The sequence below is a fragment of the Vanacampus margaritifer genome, chromosome 2 (assembly GCF_051991255.1).
Source record: "Vanacampus margaritifer isolate UIUO_Vmar chromosome 2, RoL_Vmar_1.0, whole genome shotgun sequence".
In the NCBI taxonomy this organism is placed as follows: Eukaryota; Metazoa; Chordata; class Actinopteri; order Syngnathiformes; family Syngnathidae; genus Vanacampus; species Vanacampus margaritifer.
This window is the reverse complement of record NC_135433.1, coordinates 21035228-21062588: the sequence shown is the minus strand read 5'-3', so window position 1 is coordinate 21062588 and position 27361 is coordinate 21035228. Positions and strand designations below refer to the sequence as shown.

General features: G+C 39.3%; 1 protein-coding gene across 1 annotated transcript in view; it reads left to right on the top strand.

Moving 5' to 3' along the window:
* hs3st4 (heparan sulfate (glucosamine) 3-O-sulfotransferase 4) overlaps positions 1-27156 on the top strand; it is a 108338-nt gene extending 81182 nt beyond the window's left edge. The window contains exon 2 of the mRNA XM_077559610.1: positions 26166-27156. Coding sequence (XP_077415736.1) covers positions 26166-26820 — 655 coding nt within the window. The 3' untranslated portion in view covers positions 26821-27156. The remainder of the gene's footprint in view (positions 1-26165) is intronic.
* The last annotated feature ends 205 nt before the right edge of the window (positions 27157-27361 follow it).

Below are 27361 nucleotides of genomic sequence, written 5' to 3'. Positions count from 1 at the left end.
CCGCTTTGCCAGTCAAAGGACCTTGGAAGTGTAGCACACCCTGCAATGTGCTCTATATCCGACCTCTCCTCTTCCATGCGCGGTAGGGCTGTGTAATTAATCGAAATTCAATTACAATTTCAATTATTACACTCCACAATTACAAAATTGGCATAATCGTAAACAAACATAAAAGATTATTAATACTAATTTCTTGTTGTTTGAATGTATATATTTGCACTTTTTTTTTTTAAATAACTAATTTAATAAATCTTGTTTGGTCCAAAAGAAACTTGCATAATTACTGTTGTTTCAAAGAAATTAATTTGTCTTAATATTTTTTTTAACGTTTAATCATTTTCATGTTTTGCACGAAAAAACAAATGATTATCATTGTGATTTCAATTACAGTATTACCAAATTAATCGTGATTAATAATTTCTTCATAATCGAGCAGCCCTAATGCGTGGAATGAAATACAAGAGCCAATCCACTTTATTTCTATAGCACATTTTATAAACATACGTTTCCAAAGTGCTGCACATTGAGATCCAAACACTACCATACACATACAATCTAGTAAAACCAACCATGAAAATAAAAAACTGTCAATAAAATACTAAAATACAATAGGTAAAATAAAAAATAAATAGCCATAACTAATAATTAGTTTAAAAAATAAATAAATACTGCATTTCATTGTTCAATCCATAAAATTGTCTTTGGTAGGTATGTAAGGATTTGGTTTTATAGTTGTTTGCATTTTATGATCTGGATTTTTTATTCATTGGGTTGTCAAAGCAAACACCTGTTTTTAAAGGTGCCATAAGATTCTTCTTCTTCATTATTATTATTATTATTATTATTATTATTATTATTATTATTATTATATCATGCCACCTAAAACTTCCATTAAACCTTTTGGTGGGTTATACACAGACCATGGTAGGGCAGCTCCACGACTATTTTGTTTGTTCACCATGGCCAATGGCATTATCTCTGTAAGTTATTAACCGATTTTTTGAAATGAACACCCCGCAGTATTGTTGTTGAGCATAATCAACAGCAAATCTTTAAAAATAAAATAACAAATAAAACAATTTCATTGGGATCTAACCTGAACCTTGAAATTGAAATTCAACCTGGACTGATAATCACTTTTTTGCCATTTGTTGTGCCGCTAATGATCTTATTACATTTCCTTTGGATCCAGAAATATAGTTTCCCTTAGATGGAGGTTTACACTCAACTTGTTTCCCTTTACAATGCTGCTCTTAGCAGCCTAGTCCCATTAATCAGTTCACATGTTCATATTGGAGTTTCTTCTCTCTGGGCGCTTACAGTTTGAGACAACAGCCATGACCTTTCGCATGCATTGTTTTATCACTGACATTTTGTTACCACCAAGAATAAACCAAAGCTTGATAACTGTTCGATGTTTACAAATTCTCAGTTCGGTCTCTGCGGCGATGACGACGCTGAAGGACTTTGACACATTTAATGAAAACTGTAAAACACAACAGATTTAAGTGTCAGCACAGCTGTTAATTATTTGGCTCGCCAAGGCAGAGGGGCTATGGTGGTGTTGGGGAGGGGCGGTGTTACTGAAAAAGCCTCACGCTCAGCAAATTTAGGACGCCGCATGTTAATTGAAACAAAACAGTGGCAACTAGTTCAGTGGCGTTAGCTTGCCAACCAGCGCGGACTGCTTAGCAAATGATGTGTTTGCTCCTAATCACATTTAGAGGTCAGTGGAACTACTTCAACGACGTTGGCACTCGCTTGGCACTCGGGCCGACGACAACGGGCCAACTTGTTTATTGTCGCGCTTGGATGAAAGCATAAACTTTAATGTTTTGATGAAACACAAGACATTAACTTGGAAAATTGATCACTGGCACCAGCTGGAAGGTTTAAATGTTGAGATTTTATACCCTGGACTGTGTAAAAATAAGTAGATAAAACTGGGAGAAGTGAAACCAGTGGAGCCTTAAACCCAAACTGTTTTAGCCTACCATGTTGAATTTTTGGAGTAAATAAAAATAGTCTGTAGGAGTGTTAAAAAACACACATGCATGTGCGCACACACACACAAAACACACACACACACACACACACACACACACGCACACACACACACGCACACACACGCACACACACACACACACACACACACAGTATTTGGGTTTAATGAGTTTAGTTTACCCCTTCATAACTGTTAACATGTTCAAATGCTTCTTTCAGCACTACCTGTAATCTTTTTTAAAGGATTTATGATGTGTTTGACTCTAGGATGGATTCATTTAGTTTACACTAAGTGAACCATACCACAATATTGTATATTAAGACATTTCCTACGGAAAAGGATTATGGCCAGTGAAGAGGAAAAAGGGTTTGGGCAGGATTCTCACTTTATTCTCAGAATTGTGACTTTAAAATGAGAATTCTGACTGTAAAGTCAGAATGCTGAGAATAAAGTCAGAATTCTGCCAACCTTTTTTTGTCTCTTCACGGGCCGTACATTTCTGTAGTGATTTTTGTCACTTTTTTGTGTGTGAACATCTCAAACAAGGAACCATTCACAACACGTGTTTGATCCATGAATGGACCTATACATTTCGAGGTTCAATTACAGTTGTTATTTTTAAACAGTCTTTCCAATCACATTGTTCACATTCTGACATCATGAGAGCAAAACGATACCTAATAACTGGTCAACTGTGCCTCGCCATTGCAAAGGCTTCAAACAGGATGTGGAAGGAACTGGCCACTCAGCTTAGAGTGGCATTAGCAAGTTGCAACAGACATTACATATAGAGACGTGGAAGTCCTTGGAGATGTGCCATTCAGTGCATTTTTGTTTCATCCTGAAATTGTACCTGAAAGCTTAATATCCCCCAAATACAACATTTTGTGAGGCTTTATAAGACTATAAAATGTGAGTCATTAGAAGACTGTACCACCCTACTTCTCTCTTCATTTACAATATTTTCTGTAATGTGATAATCATCTAGGCTGCAGGTTTGATATTTTATTTCATGTACACACACACACACACACACACACACGCACACACACACACACATATATATATATATATATATATATATATATATATATATATATATATATATATATTTATTTATACATAGTTTTTACAGGTGCTAGTCTCATTTGAAGTGGAAAATGTGCTAAAATAATTTGTGCTTGAGGCTATGGCTACCTTGTGACTTGACAATTTGCCAGCACGGCGTTCCTAATCAGCATCAAGTCACTCCAGTGCATACTAAACCTTTTGGTCTCGATCCGGTTGAAAGATATCGGATAGATATTTTGATATGAAAAGGCGAAGTCATAGTGTCGGTATCACTCAATTCAGTGTGACATACATTCAAAGAGGTTGAGTGTTGTGCCTAGATGAAAATAATACATCAGACTAGAGGCGGAGTAATGTGTCAGCGGGGTGGTCGGAACTCGCTACGCCGCTTGACATGTGCAAATTGCCGCAAGCAACCATAATGATGCACTCTGACAGCTATTCAAAACTGTCGCAAAACTACTGTTTGAGACAGCAGAGGATTTCTTCTAAGAGTGTCAATGTCGGAAGTGAGACAAGCAAGTGTGTGTGTGTGTGTGTATCCACTGTGTGCTGTTTTGTCAGTCGGGCTAAACAACAACTACACAGCCGCTTTTTGTCATGCCACTCGAAGCGTAGGTGGAGAATTGTCATCTTAAACTTCTACAAAAACAATGCAGAACATCATCAAAACGCCTCTGAAACGAAGTCAAAGCGATACCTCTGGAAAGATTAGGGGGGGGGGGGGTGCGTTCCAAGTGAAAGAGAAACACCAAAGACATACATCTATGCTTAAAAGGGCTTTTTACAATTAAATTACTTGTTATTTGAATATTTTACAGCAGTTTTCAAAGTGGAACAATCTTTGAAAATCAGACCTGCTAGATCTCCTCCAAGCAAGCACGTTTCAACTGCTTTGTTTCCAAAATCTCTTACAAATCTAAAAAGTAAGCAAGAAGCAGAGGCTTATGTGCTAGCAAACTGTTGTTCCAGAAAAATTGGGCCAAATTTACCATCAATTATGAGTTAAGAAAATACTGTAAGGGTTGTAACTGTATGAAGGGGGAATCATGTTTTTTTGTATATACGTTGCTAAACAGGGAAGTGCTTATCTTTTGAGTAGATCGGAATCGATTTATTTGATTTGGATTTGAATATAATAATTTACAGATAATAATTTACACTTAACATAATTTATTTTATAATTGTGTTCATCATGTCAGGAATTTCCCTCCCTGGAACACTAATAACAGTAGCAAAGTTACTTTTACGACAAAGCTATGTGCTATTTGAAAGCTATTTGAAAGGGAAAAAAAGAAAGCTATTTGAAAGTAGACCTTCACTACAACCGTGATTCCCAAACATGGCCATTTATAATGGCATGCGATTACAAAAGTGCAAAGTCATCTATAACAGCAAACACTGTCCATACAGGTTCAACAAAATGGCATCTTTTATCAATACTAAGCTAGCATTTACACTGTAAACAAGCTAAACTTAGCCACAGCTGCTACTTGTGTAGCATCACTACTGAATCCTCAGTTGCCTCACTTGTCTGAGGTCCCTTGCTCTGCTTCATTTTAGATTTATCCCGAGTTGTTAGCAAACTAGAGACAAGTCATTTCTCTTGGATATTCCAACATAGTGGTAGCAAAACTCCTGAGGCCCGAGGTAAAAGATCAGTGTAAAGCTGCAGGGGTGTGCATGGCAAATGATTGACAACTCACCACTCATAGTTGTTTTTCCTTGGACCCGATGGTTTCTTGAAAATCAAATTGAAAGAGCAAGATGCAACAAAGAAAGGGATGATTTCTTTTCAAACATCATTTTACTACTGTATAATATAAATACTACTACTACTACTACTAATGTACAATAACTACTAAGTTTGAAGAAATGTGACTTTTTTTTTCCAGCAAACTACCAAACTCCCATTTTAAATTCTTATTGGCCATGAATAGAACAAAAAATGGTCGAAAAACAGTGAGTTTAGCAGTTAACTGAGTATGTCTTTGTGTGACGGTGAACCACTGTTTTACATTAGTGCACAAACTAGTTAATTTCGTTTCACATCGTTCGGAACCTCGAAACACCGTATGTCGTGACCATCCTAAGCAAAGGAGCAAAATATTATTTAGCAATTTAGCATTATAATGTCAACTTTAAAAAAGTGGCCATTTTTCTTTGCTTTGTGCGTGTTTGCTTTAACAGCCCTTGGAAATTAAATATAGATTGTGCATGTTTGCGATGCTCATAATATATGCATCTCTGAGTTTTTTTTTAAAGCGGCTGTCATAAAGCAATAAGAGCATAACAGCAAAACAAAAGAGAATGCAGCCTTTGCAGAAGATGCCATTTGAGTGGGCGCTCCATCAGGATGCATTTGCGTGCGAGGATGTGGCCATAATCTTGAATCCTAATGCGAATGATCTAACTCCTCTCTGCTACTAGGCAAGGCCATATAGTCTCAACTTTTGCCATTCAGAGGAACATATCTTGTATTTTATACAGTTGCTGCTTCCCCACCTGAAATTTCCAACTGTGTCAACAACAAAACAAGCTCAATTTTCTTTCCAGGGCAGCACCGACAAGTCAGTCAAACCCTGAGCTGTTCTACTTGAGAGCACTTAAGCAACATGAATAATTGCAGGCTTTATTGCCATGTTTGACAAAACGCTTCTGAGATTGGCTGCGCTTCTCACAAACTGCACGTTTAGCACTCGTAAACATAAACGGGAGCTGTCCAAATGGGACGCAGAACATATCTTTATCTAATCTTATAAGTCGTTCTCTACCAAGTTCATCACCGTGTCCTTCAAACTCTTGAGGGGCGTTTGATTTGTGTTGTGTGCCGCTAAATGAGATAATCAGTTGAAGAGCTGCAGACTTTCAAAGTTATCTGTTTGTTAAAATGACATCAGTGCAATGGTGCCTCATAATTCATTGCCTGCTGAATACAAATTAAGCAGAGGCAAGCTACTGTATATGACATTTCAAATTACACACACACAAAAATGCCAACTGCGAGCAACAAATCCTCAAATAAACGCGAGTGTGGATTAACTTTAGTGTGCAAAATATTTTAATTGAATCAATAAGTATTTTTCCCTCCATATTGTTAATGTTCAAACTGCATATGGATTACGATGACTTTAATACCTTTCAGAAATATAACCTTGCCCTTTTGGGCCTAGCATGCTGATGTATTTTGGTCATAATGGTGGCGCTTGGAGAGTTAAGTCGTTTTGTTATTTCCCGTAACGTGACCCTGACATCCACTTGGCTCACCCAGCTGCCCTCCAGACAAGCAGCACAATGCTCACCGGGATGCTTACAGACTGCGGAATGTAATATGCCGATTTCAATGCGAGCCATGCAAATTGCTAGCAGGTTTAGCGCAGCAATCCACGTGATTTGAGATTAGCAATGACCAAGCGCGCGGATTAATTGAGGGGAAAATACTCCCTGACAAGCTTTTAACTGCTACGTCCCGATATGAAAAGTGTCCATTAAAAAGTCACTCCGTTGAGATTATCCCCACCCCTCCACGTTCCAACACTCTATTTGTGTTTTCTTCAAGATCCAAGTGTTTGGGAGAGGCCAGCAGTTTGATTAGGTTCACTTCAGGCTATGAAGCATAAACATCCTTGTAATATGAAGGATGACTGCGGTGTGTAAAATTAATTACGACAACATCTGCTCCATTAAACCTCAGCAGCAACAAAAAAATGAACGTGCTTGGAAATCTAGAAAACAAAACTCCATATTTCTTTCCATGTTCCTTTACTGTCAGCACAAAGTGATGACCCACTACTTTTGTCTGTGTTGTTACATACAGTGCATCGTTAAAGTTGTAAGGAAATTTCCCCTATTGTAAGTCACCGGTATGACATTACATTGACTGCATTTGATAATGAAAGTATGATATTCTGGGATCAACACTGTCGTAGACTGACTGACAGACAGATATTTGAATGCAAAAACAGTGGAGCAACACATCTAGACAGAAAATATAGCAATACCAACGGTCAAAAAGATGACAAATCTTGCTACAACTTACTGAGTCAGTTGTGAGACTCTTTGTGCAATGACTATTCCAATGAAGAAAACAAAACGGCAAAAACAGTTTATTTGCATTCTATTTAATTGTCATTATCATATGATATGAAACAGTAAAATATTCTAGAGTGTTATGTTTCTAACAGACAGAAAGACATGAATGAAATGGAAGTAATTATTTCTCCAATAAATAATTCTAAATAAAAAATGTATACTATAAAATCAATCATTACATTAGTCCTTGGTTTACAAAGGTATACATTTCACGGTTACAAATAGCACATAATTACCTTTTTTTGCGCAGTGGCATACATACAGTAGACGCAGTCACACAGCACAAGAAGGTGAGTTCAATTTATGCTGTATTTTACTTTTTTTATTTCATTAAATTTTTATATACACTAATGTAAGTCTAATAGTGTTTTTATACAAATACTTAATGCAGTTATGACTTAACTACATTATTGTAGGCTAGTGATAGGCAATGCAGTATTATAGCTTATGTAAAAATTATAAAGTTATAGTTCTATAATGGCGGCACGGTGGCTGACTGGTTAGCATGTCCGCCTCCCAGTACAGAGGACGTGAGATCGAGTCCAGGCTTCGGCCTTCCTGGGTGGAGTTTGCATTTTCTCCCTGTGCCAGTGTGGGTTTTCTCCAGGTTCTCCGGTCTCCTTCCACATTCCAAAAACATACATGGCAGGTCTATTGAACACTCCAAATTGTCCCTAGGTGCGATTGTGAGTGTGGATGGTTGTTTGTCTCTGTGTGCCCTGCGATTGGCTGGCAACCAGTTCAGGGTGTAACCCCGCCTAATGCCCATAGCCAGCTGGGATAGGCTCCAGCGCCCCCCGCGACCCTTGTGAGGAAAAGCGGTTAAGAAAATGGATGGATAGTTATGTAACTGTGTAAACCAAGAACCTCCGTAGTTAATATTTTATACCGCGTAAATATTTCCTTTTTTAATGCAATCATGCCAAAGGGGCATCATAGAAAGCGTTTACGATTGCTCACTCACAACAAATGCATTAGATCAATGCCATGGAATGTCGTTAAGATCTTTTTGATACTGGTTTTCCCTTCAGCAACACAGATGTCGTGACTGTATCATGATATTGTTGCCGCGAGTTACTCTGCGTTTCCCACCTCCTAATAATAACACTCATTGACATTCGGCAGCACAGGTGTACCGGTAAATATTCCTGCCAAGTTTTGTAATTTGACCTTTTAGCACCTTTCTAGAGTTGTAATGAGGTGATAATAAAGAGCTAAAACCTTCAGCAAAAGTTGTCAGGAGCTTTGCCGCGTTTATTGCCGGAGATACATGGAATTGGGAGGGAAAAAAGAAAGATTGGTGAAGGATATGTGAATGATACGCTCAAGCCTTCCCTTTTGTCTCGGCAAAAGACATAAGCCTCTCAGAAGTCGCTATCACCAGAATATATCGGCCGTGTGTGCAAGAGTCATTAGGCGATTAATTCATTGTACAAAAGTACACACCCTAGTGTCAAATTCCATTTGCGAGAGCCGACTGAAGTGAGCGGTTCTTTCAAGCGAGAGGGGGGCTGGCTTCGGCTCGGCTGCCGGTCCATTTCAGGGCTGTGCAGACAAAGGATGATGGAAACCTGCTCTCCGAGATAAAACACACGTCTTTGAATAGACGTGTGGCGCACGGCGGATATAACACATTTCGTTAATTAAAAAGACTGCTTCTTTCCTAGCTTTCTCTTTGTGCTCGCATCAGCCAGGGGAGAAATGACAGAAAGACGCAATGCAGTTGCCCAACCTGAATTAGGTGTCTAAATTGAATACTGAATGCATCCTCAAGTAATTAATACAATCTAGTCGGTCCTTAAGGATCATTTGTTTTACCGCATGTATCCCCTCGGCCTAATAATTCAGACTGTTCAAACTGCTGCTGTTGCACTTGTCTAGATCCTTCATTTCTTAAAGACAAGACAATCGTTACAAAAAAAGTAGGCAAACTGATGATGTTGATGTTTCACATCCCAAAGAAGACCTAATAGTGATGTTGCACTTTCCTAAAAAGAAAATATTTTGGATGTTACAAAATAAATATTGTACTTACCGTTTTTTTTTCATGATCACCGCTATCAGTTTACTTTATGAATTTCAGTTGTACTAAATTTTGAGAACCCACACATGACAAGCAAGAACTTGAAATCACCAGGAGTGTTCTTATTTTGTGTGGTGTACATCAAATGACCAACATAGCAGCACCACTTAAAACCTTACTGTAAATCCACGGACATTCGTAAGTCTCCTCCCCCAAACCATCCGTAGCCCTGAGACTGATGTGTGAGAGGCAGTTTAATATCCATTTGTGTAGGGCAACAGTGGCAGCTTCAGGTTGCATTCTAATTGGCTATTGATCAGTTTTACATCACAGTCAGAGTCGGTGGATCAGCCACAGCCATTGTTGTGCGTACACAATAGGATTTGCAATCGTAAATATTGAACATGTTTAACATTTACGATTGTTACAAAGGAAAATAATCACTCGTAACACACCCCACACCACTAGGTAATCATGCAACATCATTTGTTGCAGACATCAGGTGATTTGTCCTTTGCAGACTTTGATCAACGGAGAGGAAAAAGCTTAAATTTGTCGATTGTCTGGATGCACTAACACCACTTTATCGCACCATGTGAGCTAAACTCTGTCCTTAAAAGTATGCATTTTGACATATCGATACTCAGTTTCCATTGTTATACACTTGCAAATATGAGATAATTGACACATTGCGATCCCCAATTTGTTTCACCAACGTAGTTAGTGCGATGGGAACAGGATTTTCTGTCTTTTAAGCAAAAAGCGTGTAGGAAAGCCCTCCTAAGTCCTCAACGGGTGGGAGGTATTTAGTTGGTTATTGTCCGTAATTATGCTGGTACAGACTGCTGAAGGCATTCACTGCGTTTACAAGCGGCAAATTAAAACATGGTCGTTGTAGGTAATCTTTACCGCGGAACACAGTGAAGCTCGACGTCGTCAAGTGGAGAAAATATGGCGCACATTACTGAGAGAGCATAATCATAAAAAATATTATTAATACAGCACAAATTTTGAGTCATTAAAATGTATACATTTCCACTTATAAAAATAACTAATAACTAATTTAATAAATTTTGTTTTGTCTTAAAGGAACTTGCATACTTATAGTGTTTGAAAGAATTATATTTGTCTTAAAATTTGTTATGTAAACATTTTCTTGATTTGGACCAAAAAATAAATGATTGTCCTAACCGTGATTTCAACAACAAAATAATTGTGATTAACTCATTTGCTCCCAAAATTGTATGAAAACATTTTATTTTAAATATTGCCATGGTCTCAAAAACGTATTCATACATTTTATTATTATTATTATTATTATTATTATTATTATTATTATTATCACAGAAGGCTTTGATGCAGCCTCTGGCCTGAAGAGGTCGCTTAAAACAATGGTAGTAGCAGGTGTCACCAGAGTATAAAAAATCAACAAGGGCCATGTTGCAATAAGCTCTTTTTGACAGTGTTTTCAACAGGTTTGTGGATAATGATGAAATTTAGCTAAGAAGAGACTCTAATCTTTCTTTTGGTAGGTTCCTTGTTTTTATAGCAATACAACACAATATTCTGTGGGCCTTGCAAAATCAGTCAAAATCCAGTAAAACAGCCGGGAGCGAAGGGGGTTGCTTCAGTGAAAATGGCTGGGAGGAAATGACTTAATATTTTCTTCATAATTGAACAGCCCTAATACCAATCATTTATAATTGGCTAGTTGAATGCTTTGCAGCTAGTCCACGTTGACAAAAGAAAAATTGCTGAATTGCTGAGTCATTCAACAGTTGTAGCCAGGTGTCATCAAGTGCCTACAAGACTAAACGTGGCATATTAGACATCCAGCTCAAGCTTTATTTATAGCTTGCAAAGTGTGCCACTGATGTTTCTATTTAAGTATGTATTTGATCCCAAGTACAGTAAACCGGAACATGTGAGGACAATAGCAGAAAAAAAGAAAGACTTGAGAGATTACGGTTTAATTTTATCTATAAACATTTGACACATTTTCCTTTAAACTCTGCCGTTGGCAGCCTGGATTACACAAGTTAATCTGTGTATCAGCAAAACATTATCCTGCATTTGTGATGAGTGTTTATGGCAGATTCGCTTGCTGCGTCAAACTACCTCTGGCAGGCAGATTATGCGCGTGTGCGTGTGTGTGCGTAGAGGGCTCTAGTGGAAGTGCTCAAAGGGAACTCTCGCCAGATCCATTCAAGGATTACACCCTCGTATCTCCTCCCATCTGCACTATTGAAAAGCGGGGAGTCGCTTAGTTTTGCGTCAGCCATTTCACAGCTGAGGTGTCGCCAGTCTATTTTCTTCGGCGTGCAGGGGCGCTCCTGCTGGGAATGAAAGACGAGGCGGCGCCGTGGCAAACAGGCCGGGGCCGCCGACGCTTCATGTCGGCCAGCGTGTCACACTCGCGAGCAAGAATTCTTTGATCCGGTGAGAGCGCGAAGGTGCTCGCCCACGCTTTGATCCGGACAGCATTAAATATACATAGCGGGAACCCAAAAAGATCAGATGCCATTAGATGTCACTCTCCAAGAGAGAGGCACTCGCTTTTAATGGAGTGCTTGTTTTCTGGCTATTACGTTTGCTTTCATAACTGCACTGAAAACCCATTCATACTGTTTTTTTTGTTTGTTTTTTCCCTCCTACATACAGACTCTTCTGACTTTAATCCCTTCATACTTTTCGCAGGTGTAAAACTCCGGGCGGAGAAGCTACCCGATGAGATTAAGGTGTTAGATTAAATCTAACAGTGATTAAATAACCAAGCGTTTTATAGCTGTAGCAAATTAATTTCCCCTGAGTCATGTCAGCCAGGCGAGCTTTGTTCCCGCCGAGTCGACTGCGCGCTGCTGATATTTGCTATCATGGCGGCCGCCGACTAAAACGGTTTACTAACGCCTAACCTCAGTGCAAAAGGGCACACAAGCAAACTGAAGCACGCTTGAAGCCGCCACTGTGTTATGCCATGTAACATGAGCTGACAAACCCAAACTTTTACATGGGAAAGTGAATACAGTATTTACTGTAGAAGTTTACTGTATGAATTATTTCCATCCTTTCATTTGGGTCACATGTGGTTAGAACATCCACCTGTTAAGAAGGCGTGGGTTTGAATTCAGGCTCCGGCTTTCCTCCACATTCCACAAACACGCAGACTTGGAAGCCAAATCCGATTATTTAATTATTCAACAGAATAATTGATTCTAAAAATATTTAATAGTGATAACCTTTGCTGACAAAGGGCCCTATTTTCGTGTCCAGCGTATGTCGAGTGGTGCGCATTCCAACTGTGCACAAGGGTGGTGTTTTCTTTTGTTGTTTTTTTGCTAGACTTAGAATTAGGCATAAATGGGGCATTTGTAGAATTTTGCGCCGTTGTGGGATGGAGCGTAGCCGATTCCTGGCCAATTGAGCTGGCTCCTTTCATTCCCATTAAAATCAGGGCAGTGGAAGGGCACACGTTTGAAAGTAGAAATTGACTCGCTGGGTTCTGAGAGATAAGATTGATGCAAGCTAAGTGCGTTTACTTTATACAGGTAAAACCACAAGATCCCCCCTTGCGGATGATGGAGTTGGCCGGGCATGTAACAGTGGCAATTAAGACCCCTGAACGTGCATCTATGTGTGCGCCCACCCCAAGTTGTTACAATCATGGGGTTCTATTAAAATATTTAAAAAAATCATAATGACAATAATTTGTTCAATGAATTGGTTTCTACAATGATTTAGAGGCATTGTCATATTTATAAATGAAATCTGATGACATGCACCACAAATGTCTGGCGGAGTGCCAAATCTGTCTGCCTGAACCTTGATCAAATCTACCACTCGAGCTACTAGTTAGACTTGCTTTTTGTGAGTCTAAAATCAAGTGTACTTTTTGTCAACAACCAGATCGCCTGCTGAGGGTTTACCACATCTACAACCACTTTTATGCCAAGCACAGTCTACTTTTTGTCGCCAAATTACAAGATGTCCCGGGGACGTGGCAGCCGTGTCTACCGTAGACTAGACTTGACCTGGTACAAAATGAAGGTGTGCCCATTTTACACCGAGCACACAGGCGGCTGTCTACGAAAATAGGGCCCATAGTGTCAGGCTGGTCCAGCGGCACTGAGTAGGCCTGTCAGCAAATCGGTTAGGGTTAGAACATCATGAACAGTGGCCTCAAGGGAATGAACTGAAGGAGCATCCAGGGAGCAAAAAAAACAAACCCAAAAACATCCAATTCTTTCCTAGTGCTGCTTTAAATCTTTATCTGAAGTCGTGCTTATCACTGTCATTCGGCACGTTTAACACCGATGTAAGCATGCAAACGAGCTGGCATCCGATAAAAGCCTTTTTAAGGCACTCCAAACGGGTCGTAACAGGCATGCACATGGCACCAGAATGGGACATTAGAACGCTTGTAGATTTGAGTCAGGTGGGGGTTATGAGGGGGGAATAGCTTGTGTTCTTTGCGCACATATGACACTGCAAGATAAATATCTCTTAAATGCTAGCGGCTCACACGGCAGGTGAATTATGCTTGCGTTCCCCCCCCTGCCTCCCACCCGGCTGAGCGTCTGAATTGAGCAATGCGCTGGCAGGCAAAGCACAATTTGGATTAGCGAAAGCCCAACTGATAGGTCAGTTTAGCCCATAATGGAGCAGCTTAGGCCGTGTCTGCATGATTAGAACATTCTTAGCAGCCTGTTTCTTTACATCCAGATGTTGTGGTGCAACAAAATGCCCCCCCTTTAGCCCCCCACCGCCCATTTCCACTTTCCCTTCACCTCAGGTAATATGACGCACCTTTTTCCTTCTAGTATATCTCTGCAAATGTGATGTTGTGGAAAAGCAGCTAAATTATTCATACATGGCTTATTTAGATGGATGTCAAATGACGAATTTTGGATGAACAAGATCCATAATTAGGCATAGTCATTTATCTTACACTGATAACTCTTCAAGAAAAGTACCAATTAACTGATCCATTTTTACATTTTGGAAAATTTCCTATGAATATGAAATATATAGCTCAATGTCTCTCAGGTAACGTGACGTTGGGACTTAACAACCGGTCGCAGTAAAGTAGTGCATTACATTTTGCTTGAGTTACTGTAATGGGGACAAAAACTCAGGAGATTAGAGAAAATCCGTAACTGATGTCATACCCTATATATACCCAAACCATGATCCCTAAATACTTTAACATGATTGCAAACATTAGCATTGCACATAAATGGCAAACTGCAAGTATGTTGCCTTCACAACGCGTAAAAATAAAATGTCCTACCTAATTTCTTATTAGCTAGCACTTTGGCAGCATCTTGTGGCATATTAGAGAGTTACAGGAAGAGTAAAAATGCATTGAGAGCAGCGAATAGGTGAGTTCAACAACATTTTTTTTTTAGCTGAAAAAAAAAACATGAATAGGTTGTATGATGAATGAACTAGTACTCTGCAATTAAATTCCATTCGGATTCAATTAATCTCCTTTTTATAAATGATATTTTGTAAATACTTTTTAAACTATGTTTACTATAAACGTACATGTGTGTCATTAAATAATAACATAACAACAACAATTCTCTCTCAAATTATCAAAAAATTTACAAGATGTTTACAAACTAACATATTTCAGATGATGGAAGATGTTGAGAAAAACACTGTATATTGTTTACATTTATTTGCTTTGCCTATATATGTTATATAAACGTACTGTATTGTGTTATGAATCTAAAATAAAGCAAACACAAATTTTACTTTGTTGCAATGTGTCATAGTATCTTACACTTAATCAACAGTAAAGCCATCATTACAGTAAATGTTTTATTTTTTTATGAAAAAAAAACCTTTATGCTATGACTATGAAAGAAATTAAAAAGTGTGTGTGTAACTGCACCTTAACGAATTCTGCTGCAAAAACTAATTGGTCACATCAAAACCTCGAACGTCGGGACCATGGAATACCTCGCAACTCCTTTAACTACAATTCCACACAAATCAACCAAATGCTAAATCAGTTCATCCTTATTTTACAAACACTTAAAACATTTATGTTTTTGTTTATACAGACTAATACAGTATGTTTAGCGTTATAAATCTATATGAGTCTGAAATGAACAACTGCGTATTCACAGTCATGTTGCATGTTTGCATGAAAAAAAAAATAGTTTGGACCGGTGTATTTTAAACTCATTCACTGCCATCGACGGCTATAGACGTCAAAAATTAATTTGAACTATTTCTATTAGTTTAAAAATTGTCCCACTTTTGATAACAAGAGTATGAATAAAGCAGAAAACTGTTTTTTTTTATTTCTTAATAATTTTTGGGCTTTATCTCATATTAGATTTGTCTTCGACTTTTTGGCAAACTTACTCCAAAAGGTGGAACGCAACAAATTTTGTTAGGAAAAGAAGACTCCAATGTTGTCATTAGCGGTATTGCATCAGCAAATGTATGTACAGTAGACCTCTTTGCTGCTTTAAAGTGGTTAATTTCTTCTTGTGCTAGTCTGATAGTTAAAAATGTTAAAGGGATCATGCCTGATTAGTTGGAAATTGGAAATAGCTTAGCTGGGTAAAAGAGCCTAAAGGTTGAAAAATACACTTCTATATTGATTTATTGCATTTTTAAGGCAAGATTTTCCCAGGAATGAGGACATCAATATTGGCTGCTAATTACAGACGTGGGCAGGGCTGGACTGGCACAAACAAAAATTAATAAATAAAACAGCCCTGGCAATTTGACTTAGCCACACGCATGCATGTGTATTCACGCTGTAATTTCAGGCGAAAAGATGGAATTCAAACCAGCCGCCACAGCAATTGTATATCCCGTGCAATGCGGCAGATTGCTTCTGGCGTGTGCATGGCCAACTTCAAAATAACTAAGCATTCATGCCCATGTTATTATTGTTTAGGCTTTTATTTTGAAGTTGGCCCTTGGCACATTGTCGTGGACAATCGCTGTGGTGTCCGTTTTGACTTTGATTTATTTTGTGCCTGAAAACAACATTCGCACTGCAACTTCCTCACCTGAAAGAGGATATCTCACTCGAGGCTTGTTTGGTCGGGTTGCTGCCAAACCATGCAGCATAATGCTTTCAGGATCGACACTAGAAGCGTTTGCGTAGACATTATCTACTAACTGAGCTTATATCATGCACAGGTGACGTCTCTATCAATATATTGGCCACATGCTCAATGAATATGGACATAATAATAACAATAATTATAATTATTATTATTATTATTATAATACTATTATAATACATGACAATAAAGTACCAGATATCTTTGCTTTTTTTTTTTTAACAGTTAAGTTTAGGGTTTAAAAAGCCTTGTAGCGTTAAGAATAGGTTTTAAGATGGGACTGAGAAATCTGGAATGGATTTGCTTTTGCTACAGTATTTCTTTTGGGAAAATGTGTTATTGAACCAGCTTGAACAGACTGTGTTCAACCTTAGAAGTGTACTTTCACAATCTGATTTGCAATGACAAAAGAAAACAAACAAATCCAGAAAGATTTTTTTTTTTGCTGTGCACAATTTTGGACTACTTCAACTCCACTGCAGTTTATTTTATTTATTATTTATTTTATTAATTTTTACAATTGCACCATTCCACATTGATAATTTGCCCCTTCATAACACGCCAAGAAGACTTAAACTTGCTGTGTTGCGTTGTTTGATTGCTCTTTAAGGTGCCTTTGCTACACATTGGCATAAAACAGATTCAAATCTCCAATGCTATAAAGATTAATCATTCCCTTTCTGTCCTTTGGGATGAAAAAGAAAAATCTGTGAGTAGAGAACATAAGCGCATATTTTCCACATTCAAGTGCGATAATACGGCAGGAAGTCTTTCTAACATACATTTGTGTTGCATTCTTGTATGGAGACAGTACAGCAGGTACTGCAGCAACATGCATGATTCATACCATATGTAAAATGCAGTATGCTAATTAACAAGCAAGCGCAGCACGCCTTCATTAATATGACATTTCTTAGTTAGAAATGGAATAAATTCACGCCACATTCGACACATCCACTAAAGTCAGTTTTTTTATAGCATAAATTATCATTCAGAATTCTGATCTCTTAAGTAAAATACTAAAAAGCTAAAGACGAGGATGATTGATTACGTTTTTTGCTCAAGTAGCCCAGCACCACCTAGTTCATCAAGACTTTGTCATCATTAGCATAGCGATAGTCATTCCAATTATTGTTCAGGTTTTATCTTTTACAAATTGCCAATTAGTCCGCAGAGGGAGTCACATTGCACTCATAGGGCTTACATGTAGCATCAAGTTACCACTTTGAATTCCACGTCTGACCTCATGATTACACTAATAATGGCTTAAACTCAAGTCTTGTGCTCTGACGTGTGTGGAAAAAAGATGTAATTTCATAAAAGAGAGAGAAAATAAAATAGAGCATATTTTTCATAATGCTACAAGATATTACCAGAAATGTGCTTTAGTTCATGGAATGTTACTATATTATTAATGTAAAAAAAAATGCATTGTAATCCAGAAACAAAACCCTGAAAAACCTGAAGTTAATACAGTAAAGTCGTATTTTTCCGAGAACAATTCATAATGCTACAAGATCAGGTGTACATCTTATTTTGAAAAAGTGTGTTTTGTCAATCGCTAGATAACCACACCTTAAGCTAGGTTCTTTCTGAAACATTTCTGGATCATTCTGCCAACGTTAACCTCAGCGAAACTCTTTCCTACTGCAAAAAGATGAAATAAAAACTGTTTACAGCAAGCTCTCGCCCAAAGTAACAGAAGTTTTTTTTTTTTTCATGTGATGCAGCAGCTTTGACAGCACAAATACTGTTATATATACACCCATCTTGCCCTATAATGCTCCACAGTACTCAGTGCATGTCAACACAAATAGTTAGCTATTGTGTGGGAGAAACATTTTCCTTAGTGTTTTTTAAAATTTTTATTCAATACCAATCTCTAGCAATAAATTGATGTTGATGTGATGTGAGCTGTGTGTTTTTTTAGCACTGGTGCGAGTTTAGGAAGGAGAAGCAAAGTTGACGTAGCAGCATGCTTCAATGCTGAACGCAGTAATAGCATCTGGGAACAAACCCCAAAAGTGTCCTGTATTATTCAGAGCAGGTCTTGCAATATTTATTTGGTGTGCTCGGGATATTTTGTGTGTATTTCATGGCAGCTAGCCAACAAACTTGTACTGCTCGTGTATAACAGCTTTGGAAAATGTTGGTAATTACGCCATCGCTATAATTTAGCATTAATATTGACGTGAAAGTGTTTGAAGTGATTCACAACAACTTAATGGTGCACTTTTTCCCGTTGACGAGCTAAATTTGTCCTGATATTTCTTTGCAAGGAGAAAACTGCTGAATCACATTATTTGTTTTCTTGCACTATAAACAATACTTGTTTCTGTGTTTGTGTGATGGTGTCACACTGACCTTCAGGTCCAGAATGGATTGAGCACAAAAACGAGGAAATGTGCACTTGTCTCAGAGAAACAGTTCAAAGGGCAGGTGTTATTTGTAAAATAAATTTCTCCTATGATACTTTGAGGGTGGAAGCCTGTATGTGGCGTCTATTGCAGTGTTTCCCAACCACTACTTAGACAAGTCACTTATTTTAGATAAGAATAATCTTATGGTGCACCATCAAACAAATATGTCACAAAAGTGTATACAGTACACCGAAATGATGATCGTGTATCAATTTATTCACAAACTTATTTGTATAGTGGGCCTGTTAGATAAACACACAAAGCTGTCTTGGGACCAATTACATTGTCATTGGATTATTTTCCACATCACACTTGATGATCTTTCACGGTGCACACTGGTTGGGATTCACTGGTCTAATGTAAAGGAGGTCCATGAAAATAATCAAAGGTCCCGCATCTGTTTCAGTTAGCTTATTAACGCATTCAAACCCAAAAACGTATAAATGCGTTTTTAATACTTTGTCCTTCACTCACAAAAACGTATTCATGTTTTGTTTTTTTAATGTTCTTTTATTTTTATGCTAGAGCATCCAGAAGGCTTTAATGCAGCTTCTGACCTGAAGAGGTTGCTTAAAACAATGGTAGTTATTACAAGAAACGTCCAGCTGGTGGCAGCAGAGTATAAGAGATCAGTCAGGGTCGTGTTGCAACTAGCTCTTTTTCCCCAGTGTTTTCAACAGGTTTGTGAATAATGATGGAATTTAGCTATATTCTAATGCTAATGTCTGCAAAACGGAAACTTGTTTTCCGGATGATAGAAGAGACTCTAATCTTTCTTTTGGTAGGTTCCATGTTTTTATAGCAATACAACACAATATTCTGTGGGCCTTGCACAATCTGTTAAAATCCAGTAAAACAACCGGGAGCGAAGGGGGTTGCCTCAGTGAAAATGGCTGGGAGTGAATGAGTTAAGCGAAGGTAGTGTGATGAAACGCAATAAAATGTATATATATATATATATACATACATATAAATATATAAATATATGAGCATTATGTTTGGAAAAAAAAAGGATTTTGATGATAAGGCTACAAGGATTACATGGACACATCATTAACGGGATGAGAGCGACAAAAGGAATTGTCAGACTAAATTATCTGTATGTGTGGCTGTAGCATTTCTCATTATAATTGCATTACATCACAAATGCGCCATCATGTCAGATCATTATTTTTGGTTTTGTTCTATTTATTTCTAGAATGGAAATTGGAAAGCAGCGCCTCCTTTGTACAGTGTAATGTGGAGACAGCAAAGACGGCAATATCCTTTTGAGAATTTGATTGGAGATAAGATTGCGCTCTCATTGTCTCTACAGACTTAAGTTAAAAATAGGCATCTTTTTTTCCTCAGTCGATTGTTGAGGACTAATGGTGCAGCGTGGAACAGCTTTGCAAACATCCTCACAGCTCTTCTCCCACAAATTATTTCAGGATGTTTCATGTCCAAAAAGCCTCAGATGTGGCTGCTACAGTCTGGCAGTTGCGCTGAGAGAAGTACCTGGCTGGCCGGGTGCCGTTGGAAGCGTGACGGTCTTTAGGGGATCACGGGAAGAGTTTGGGGGAATAAGGTTTTTGATCAGGACCAGCTGTCACTTCCTGTCCTCAAATGTTCTTGACGTTTACAGTCCTGTTGGGCAAATAATAATTCATCATCTTTAGCTATTCTTTTGCTCACAATCATAATATGGATTATTATGAAGAGATGCTGTCAAATATGATCACCTGCATAGAGATTCAATTATTTACTGACAGGAAAGAGAGACAGCGCATGTTGTTTCTGGTGACAGACATATTTATCAAGGGATGACTGAATGTTGCTTATTTTTTAGGAGCAAACTGATTAAAACATTTTAACATTAACGTAGTTTGCTTCTTAGACGAGAGTTACAGTGAACCATCCCCCTAACCATGTCACTAAAACTTGACCCTATCTCTTAAAACTTAAACCATAACCGCTAATCCTAACATCATAAAACATAACCCTATCCCTAAATCCCCTAACCAGACCCTGACTCTTAACAGTACTCTAAATCCTAAACCTTATAAAGCCCGAAAAAGCAAACAATTTGATTTTTCAACATCACTGGTCCTTAATTGCAAAACGATTGTGTGAAAACAGCTGAGGATGTTTTCCTGTTTATACAGCATAACTTTACATTTCTAATTCATGGATTAGAAATAATTATTGGATAAAAATTTGAATTATAGATAAGATTTGGTATTTAGGTTATGATTTGAAAATTAACCAAATGAGACTTTGGGAAGCAGAAAAAGGGACTCATTTTTATCAATAGGTGAGGGAACACCCTGGGAGAGAGTGAAAAATGATACAGGGCAAAGAGCAATTGGAAAGACAGTGAGTTGACTGTCTGGGACTCTTTGGAAACCTAGACTGTCATGACACAGGTGAAGGAACATCACATGGAATGGTCAAACAGAAGGATCAAGAGAAAACTCGTAAGACAGGTAAAAGAACACCAGGAACAGAGAAATGAGCTGAGACCCAAAGGAAAAGAAAGGAATAAGAAAGAAGTAAGAAACAACATGACACGTGAGAGAACATTCTGAATGGAGGGCGGTTGACTAGCTGGAAAATTTAGAAAACAAAGACTGAAGTGACATCGGTGGGAGAACACCCGGGACAATACCAACATGAGCGCAAAAGACTCAAGAGAACCGTTACAGAGTAGCTGGGATGCTAACGAAACTAGTAAGACCTGACGTGACACATGTGAGAGAACGTTTGGAATGGCAAGGTGTTGATTGGCTATAACTCATTACGAAACGAGATAAAGACTGATGTGACGCAGGTGATACAATAGCGAGATGAGTGCAAACGACTCAAAGAAACAATTAAAAAGAAGCTGGAATGCAAAGTAAACTAGTAAGAACCGACATGACACAGGTGAGAGAATTTTTGGAATGGTGGGGTGTCGATTGGTTTGGGCTCAGGAGACTGATATGATACAGGTGAGAAAAAAAACCTGAGAAAGAACGGTAATGCTTACAAGACAGACAGACGACAGGTGTAAACTTGTTTAAGATCATCCAAGTTTGTAGTATTATTTGACCAGTGCTAAAAGTCTTTATGAGATCACCAAGAAAAACATACTCCTGTATCTTTGTCAGTTTGGAGCGCTATTATTATATATATAAGCATTTGAGAGCCCGGGGAGGGACCCAAAGTGCCAAATAAAACACTTGGCGCAGTGAATAAGCTTCAAGCTAAGATGCTCTTAGCACGCACACAGGTGGAAAGTTCACATTCAGGTTTGGAAACAAACACAAACAAAAGCCATCTGGATCCGACCGCTCGCATCATTACTGCACTGATCGCCGTGAACGGCACCGCTGTTTTCCGCCTAAAAAGCTGCACCTTAAACTGTGACAACAACAATGCCTCCCACTCCATAACAGACCCGGCAGAAGCCTTTGCACTGGCCTGTGGGCTTGTGTTCACGTGTGTGCCGAACAAGAATGCATTCACTTGTTGAGGAATGACTCATTTGGAGTGTTTTCCTCCCCTCTCACTCTCAGTGTGCTCAGAGAAGCAATATCTTGGTGATGGTGCTTATCACAAACATGTCGCTCAATACGCAGCCATGTCCTATTCATTGCAGACTGACCTGACCGCAGCATCTATCGGCTCCTGACCGATTGTTGTTGATGAATAGCCGGTTATAACACCGGGGAACACCCGAACCATTCATTTTGCTTTGCACCGAAGCTGCTGAGAAAACACAATTATTGCTCAAGGTTCTTGTCTCAAACTGCTATTGCATACGATTCGATAATACGGAAAACTGTAGCAGCCTGAGGGAGTGGGGAAAAAAAATCTACATTATTCACTGCAAAAATCCTGCTTTCTTTTTGAAAGGAATAATTAGGAGCACATTTTGTCTGCTCTCATAAGCGCCGGCGTCTTTCAGATTTTGCTCTCGGAGGATGCAGTATCAGTTTTGACTGAGACTTCATTGGGATAATTGATTGTATTTGACGTAGAGGACGCCTGGCGTATCGGTGCAGATCAATCCTAACCGGTATGACGAGGAAAAGAAGTGAGGGTAGGCGGAGGTGTCTATTTAATCTTCCCTAATTGTTGGAGACAGCTGAGCTTCTCAGGAGGAAAAACTTTTTCCGCCACAAACAGCTCAGACCGATTAACAGTTTCTACGAATGTAAATTGGCTCTCACCTCGTTGAGCCTGAAAATGATTCCCTAGATTCTGCAGAGCCAGAAGTTGTGCTGGGATGTTGGAGTCTACAGCATTTAAACACTGCACTCACTCAGTGGGCCTACCTGCATAATATAATGAGATCCAGTATGAGATATATCAAAAACTTTACGGACAAAATGTTAGTTGCTCAGACTGTGAGAACTTAACTGCACGAAAGTCAAGTCAAGTCATAAAACTGAACATTATTTCTGTGTGCAGAAAATTGGGCACACCCGTACAGGATGAGAAACAAATCTAGTATGCTTTGGAGTCGTCCAGTTCTGGTCTTTGTCTTTGTAAAAGGCACTTTCTTGAAGCACTATACAAAATGGTGAGCATCTATTTCATCGCCACACTTTTTGTTTATGTTGACACATTTTTATGAGGTTTATATTCTAAATGGCCTTCGTCAGTAAACAGCAGATGGCGAGGAAGGCCCGTTTAGCACCATCTCTTTAGTCACCTACCCACCTGAATGACCTGCGTCAAGCTCAGCCGCTGATGTGAAAACAGAAATAAAAATGAACAAAAACGAGGAGGTGAGAGTTTGCCGTTATTTACCGCGGTTCCACTCGACGGCCATGCACCCATTTGCCATGCACGGAAGAATTAGCTTGTTTATCGGTTTTCTGATTTCCTTCGCTGCTGACATTTCAGACGCACATGATCCATGACTGATAATGGCGGTGATTGTGGTGCGCCATCAAAACAGAGAGAGGGAAGTGTTTGGGCTTGTGTTGTCCTATAATTAAATGTATAATGTTCAGTGTTGCGTCGGATGAGGACAATAGGGTTTTATGCCTCCAAAAAGGTAACCTTGAACGATTGGACATGCTTTGTGAAACGCACGGCACATTACCAATGATGTCGTGTCTGTAGAGTAGGAAATTGGTTGTTCCAAGGTGATTCCATTTAAGCTTCTTTTTATGACCATGGCGCACCACCTAACAGAACTTTTTGAACAGCGAGAAAAGAGCACGCCTTTAAAAGGCTGGAAGAAAAGAAACAAATCTTTAGCCATTCATTACTAGTGGAAAGTGAGGGCACCTAATGAAAGTGAATATTCTCTCTGGTCACTTTGCAATCTGCAGATGCTTAATTTTCCTAACACGCGCCAGGGAGTATGCGCAGTACCATACTGTCGAGAGACAAACACAACCCAGAGGGAAATTACCCATCAGGAAGGCAATACTGTTACTTGAGATGCAATTACCAGGTCACTTGCAGGATTTTCAGCCTGGAAACCAATGACCATGTGTGTGCGCCAGCGTGTGTGCGTGAGCGGGTGGTCGATATGTGCATAACCGCATCTTATGTTTTGCTGGCTAAATTGGATTCTTCAGCAGAGAAGACTTCATTTAGAATATGTCCACGGTGCAAATGATTGATGCAACCATATCGTTCCAAGTGTAGGTCTGAAACAAGGTGGGGGTGGGTGTTGTGATATCACAAGCGAGAGTGAAAAAAGGAAACTGCTATTACAAACAGAATTATGGCGACTTTTCCTCATTTCCGAGACAGTAACAGACGCAATAATTGCACTTTGCTCCGCTCGTTTAAGCGCTCATTTAGCAATTCGCGAGGCGTCGTTTTGAATTGTGCTTTGCAGAAAAGCTTGCACGTTTATGTTTGTGATCAGTTAAATAAGAGTCATCGAGGATTTAATGGACCAATTTAGCGGCGGGATCACAGAGTCCACAAAAGGAGAGGGGAGCGCGGATTGGAATGAGCCACAGTGTAAACATTTAAAAAGCTTTGCGCCGGAAGCTATTGCTATGCTGTATTATTAGTGGCACCGAAATAGAAACAACAATGCCGTCGTCACTACTGCTGTCGTTGCCACCTGGGTGAGATGAACATTGGCAGCCATGGCAAATGGCTTTCAGTGGGACGTATTCCTCAAGTGAGGGACGTTCCTATTGTACGACAAATAATCACCTTAAATCTCCTAATGAATTACGTCGGCCTTCATTGAGCAACCGACGAAAAGACCTCCCCGCACCCATTGCAGGGGGAGGGGGGGGGGTGTAGTGAATAAAGCTGCCTGTAAAGAGTGAGAGCATAGCATGCATAATAAATGTATGACAAAACAACACCCCGGGCGCCTCGGTATTAATGATATGCAGCCGAGTCATTATTAAAGTTCCAAAACAGCTCCTGGAGTAACACAGATGGAGTCAATTAAGCAATGAGCATGCTCGCTCGGCTGCCGTTTCATCTTCTTGTCTTTTATCTCCTGCACATTACTCCATGGATGTAATTATTTGAGTTATTAAGATATGTTGCTCATCACAGCATAATACTCAAGTGTTAATAGTTGAAATTGCTTTGTTTGTCTTTTTTATTCTTAGCTAGTCTTCGGTAACAGACGCGAAAATTAGCTGAGTTGCGATTTCTTTCTTTCTTTCTTTCTTTCTTTCTTCATTCAGGCACTGAAATTAGTTTCACTTGGCCACATGGAATTTGGTAGACATGTCTATCATGAGTAGACCCACAACAAGTCTTAAAACCAATGCCCTCAAAAAGAAGGAAGTCTGCAATTTTGGTTTAAAGAGACAAGTTTATAATAAGCGTATTTGGCCTAATTCAGTTTAAGTTACAAACATGGAATTGGTGGGCATGTCCACCATGAGTAGACCCACAAAAAAGTCTCAAGACACTATCCTTAAAAATACGTTAATAATAAGTCTCCTATTTTGTTTTGAAGCATCCATTTTAGGGTAGTTTTGGGCATTTCCAGTGGGCCTTGCCCCCAAAGACAGTTTCACTAGCAACATGACATCTTATAGGCGTGTCTAGTAAAAGGAAACCCACTAAAAAAAGTATCAATAATTCGGCAAGTCAGCCATTTTAGTTTGAAATTAGCATTTTCAATCATTTGTGTCCATTTGGTCAAAATCCAACTTGCTCTTGAATTCTGTTTCACTTAGCAACATGGAATTTGGTTAGCAAGATGTCCATCGTGGATAAATCCACAAAAAACGTCTCAGGAAACAGTTTGCTATTTTGGCTTCAACCTGCCATTTTGCATCCATCTTCAATTGTCTTTCAAACCCAAACGAGTCCTAGAGATTTTGTCTGGCTGCTACCAAATTAGAAGCACATGTATACGAGACAAATCCAAACTCAATAGCAAAGAATGAGTTTTCCTCATTGCGTGCGGGCAAAGAAATGCAGCGAAATGTCTGAAACCATCAATCCATTTCTGGTTGCACACTAAGTTGTCTGTTTGTATGTTTCCTTCCCAGAGACCTGATGCCTTCAACGCTGGAGGGGCAGATCACCATGGAGAAGACCCCCAGCTACTTTGTGACCAACCAAGCCCCCAAACGCATCCACACCATGGCCAGGGACATCAAGCTTATTATCGTGGTGCGGAATCCCGTCACCAGAGCCATTTCGGACTACACGCAGACTCTGTCCAAGAAGCCTGAGATCCCGACCTTTGAGGTTCTCGCCTTCAAGAACCGAACCCTGGGGCTCATAGATGCCTCGTGGAGCGCTTTGCGCATCGGAATATACGCGCTGCACCTGGAGAGCTGGATGCAGTATTTCCCTCTTTCCCAAATGCACTTTGTCAGCGGCGAGAGGCTCATCGTGGATCCTTCGGGCGAGATGGCCAAAGTCCAGGACTTTTTGGGCCTCAAGAGGATCGTCACTGACAAACACTTTTACTTCAACAAGACGAAAGGCTTCCCTTGCCTGAAGAAGCCCGAGGACAGCAGCACTCCTCGCTGCCTGGGCAAGTCCAAAGGGAGAACTCATCCCAAAATCGAGCCGGACGTGATCCGGCGACTGCACAAGTTCTACAAGCCCTTTAATATGATGTTCTACCAAATGACAGGCCAGAACTTTGAATGGGAGCAACAGGAGGAGAGCATATCTCGAGGCTCTCTGGTCTAACAGGACCAGCCGCCACCAGCCTTCTACGAACCCAACTAAACAAAAACACTCCTGTTCTGTTTCCGTCTTCAGAGGGCAAGCTTGGACGCAATCATGGCACTTTCCATTTGCTCTCTCTACCCCCTCAAAAGTAATGTTGATGATGATGGCAGATGAATATTGTACATACCAAAACAGAAAATATATTTATATTTGTGAAAAAGAGATGATCTTTTTTTTTTTTTTTTCAATGAATAATGCAGATTTTTCTTCATGATAACTCACAGAAGAAGTATGTGAAGAAGTTAGGCTGCCCGCACAAGATGGCGACACTGGCTAACCCGCTAAAAAGTTTATCGTTATAATAAAATTATTACTGCCGACCTCTAAAGTGACAAGGCAACAAAATTTGACCGTGCAGTTCTTTTCAACGAGTCCCAGTTCTGACCTTATCGTCAAAATATGAGGGGTAATATTCCTGTCAATTCAAGAAGCCTTTTGATATTGAGTGGTGGTGTCCAGCCGCCAGCTGGATGGCGATAGCTGAAGGCAAACGGAAAGT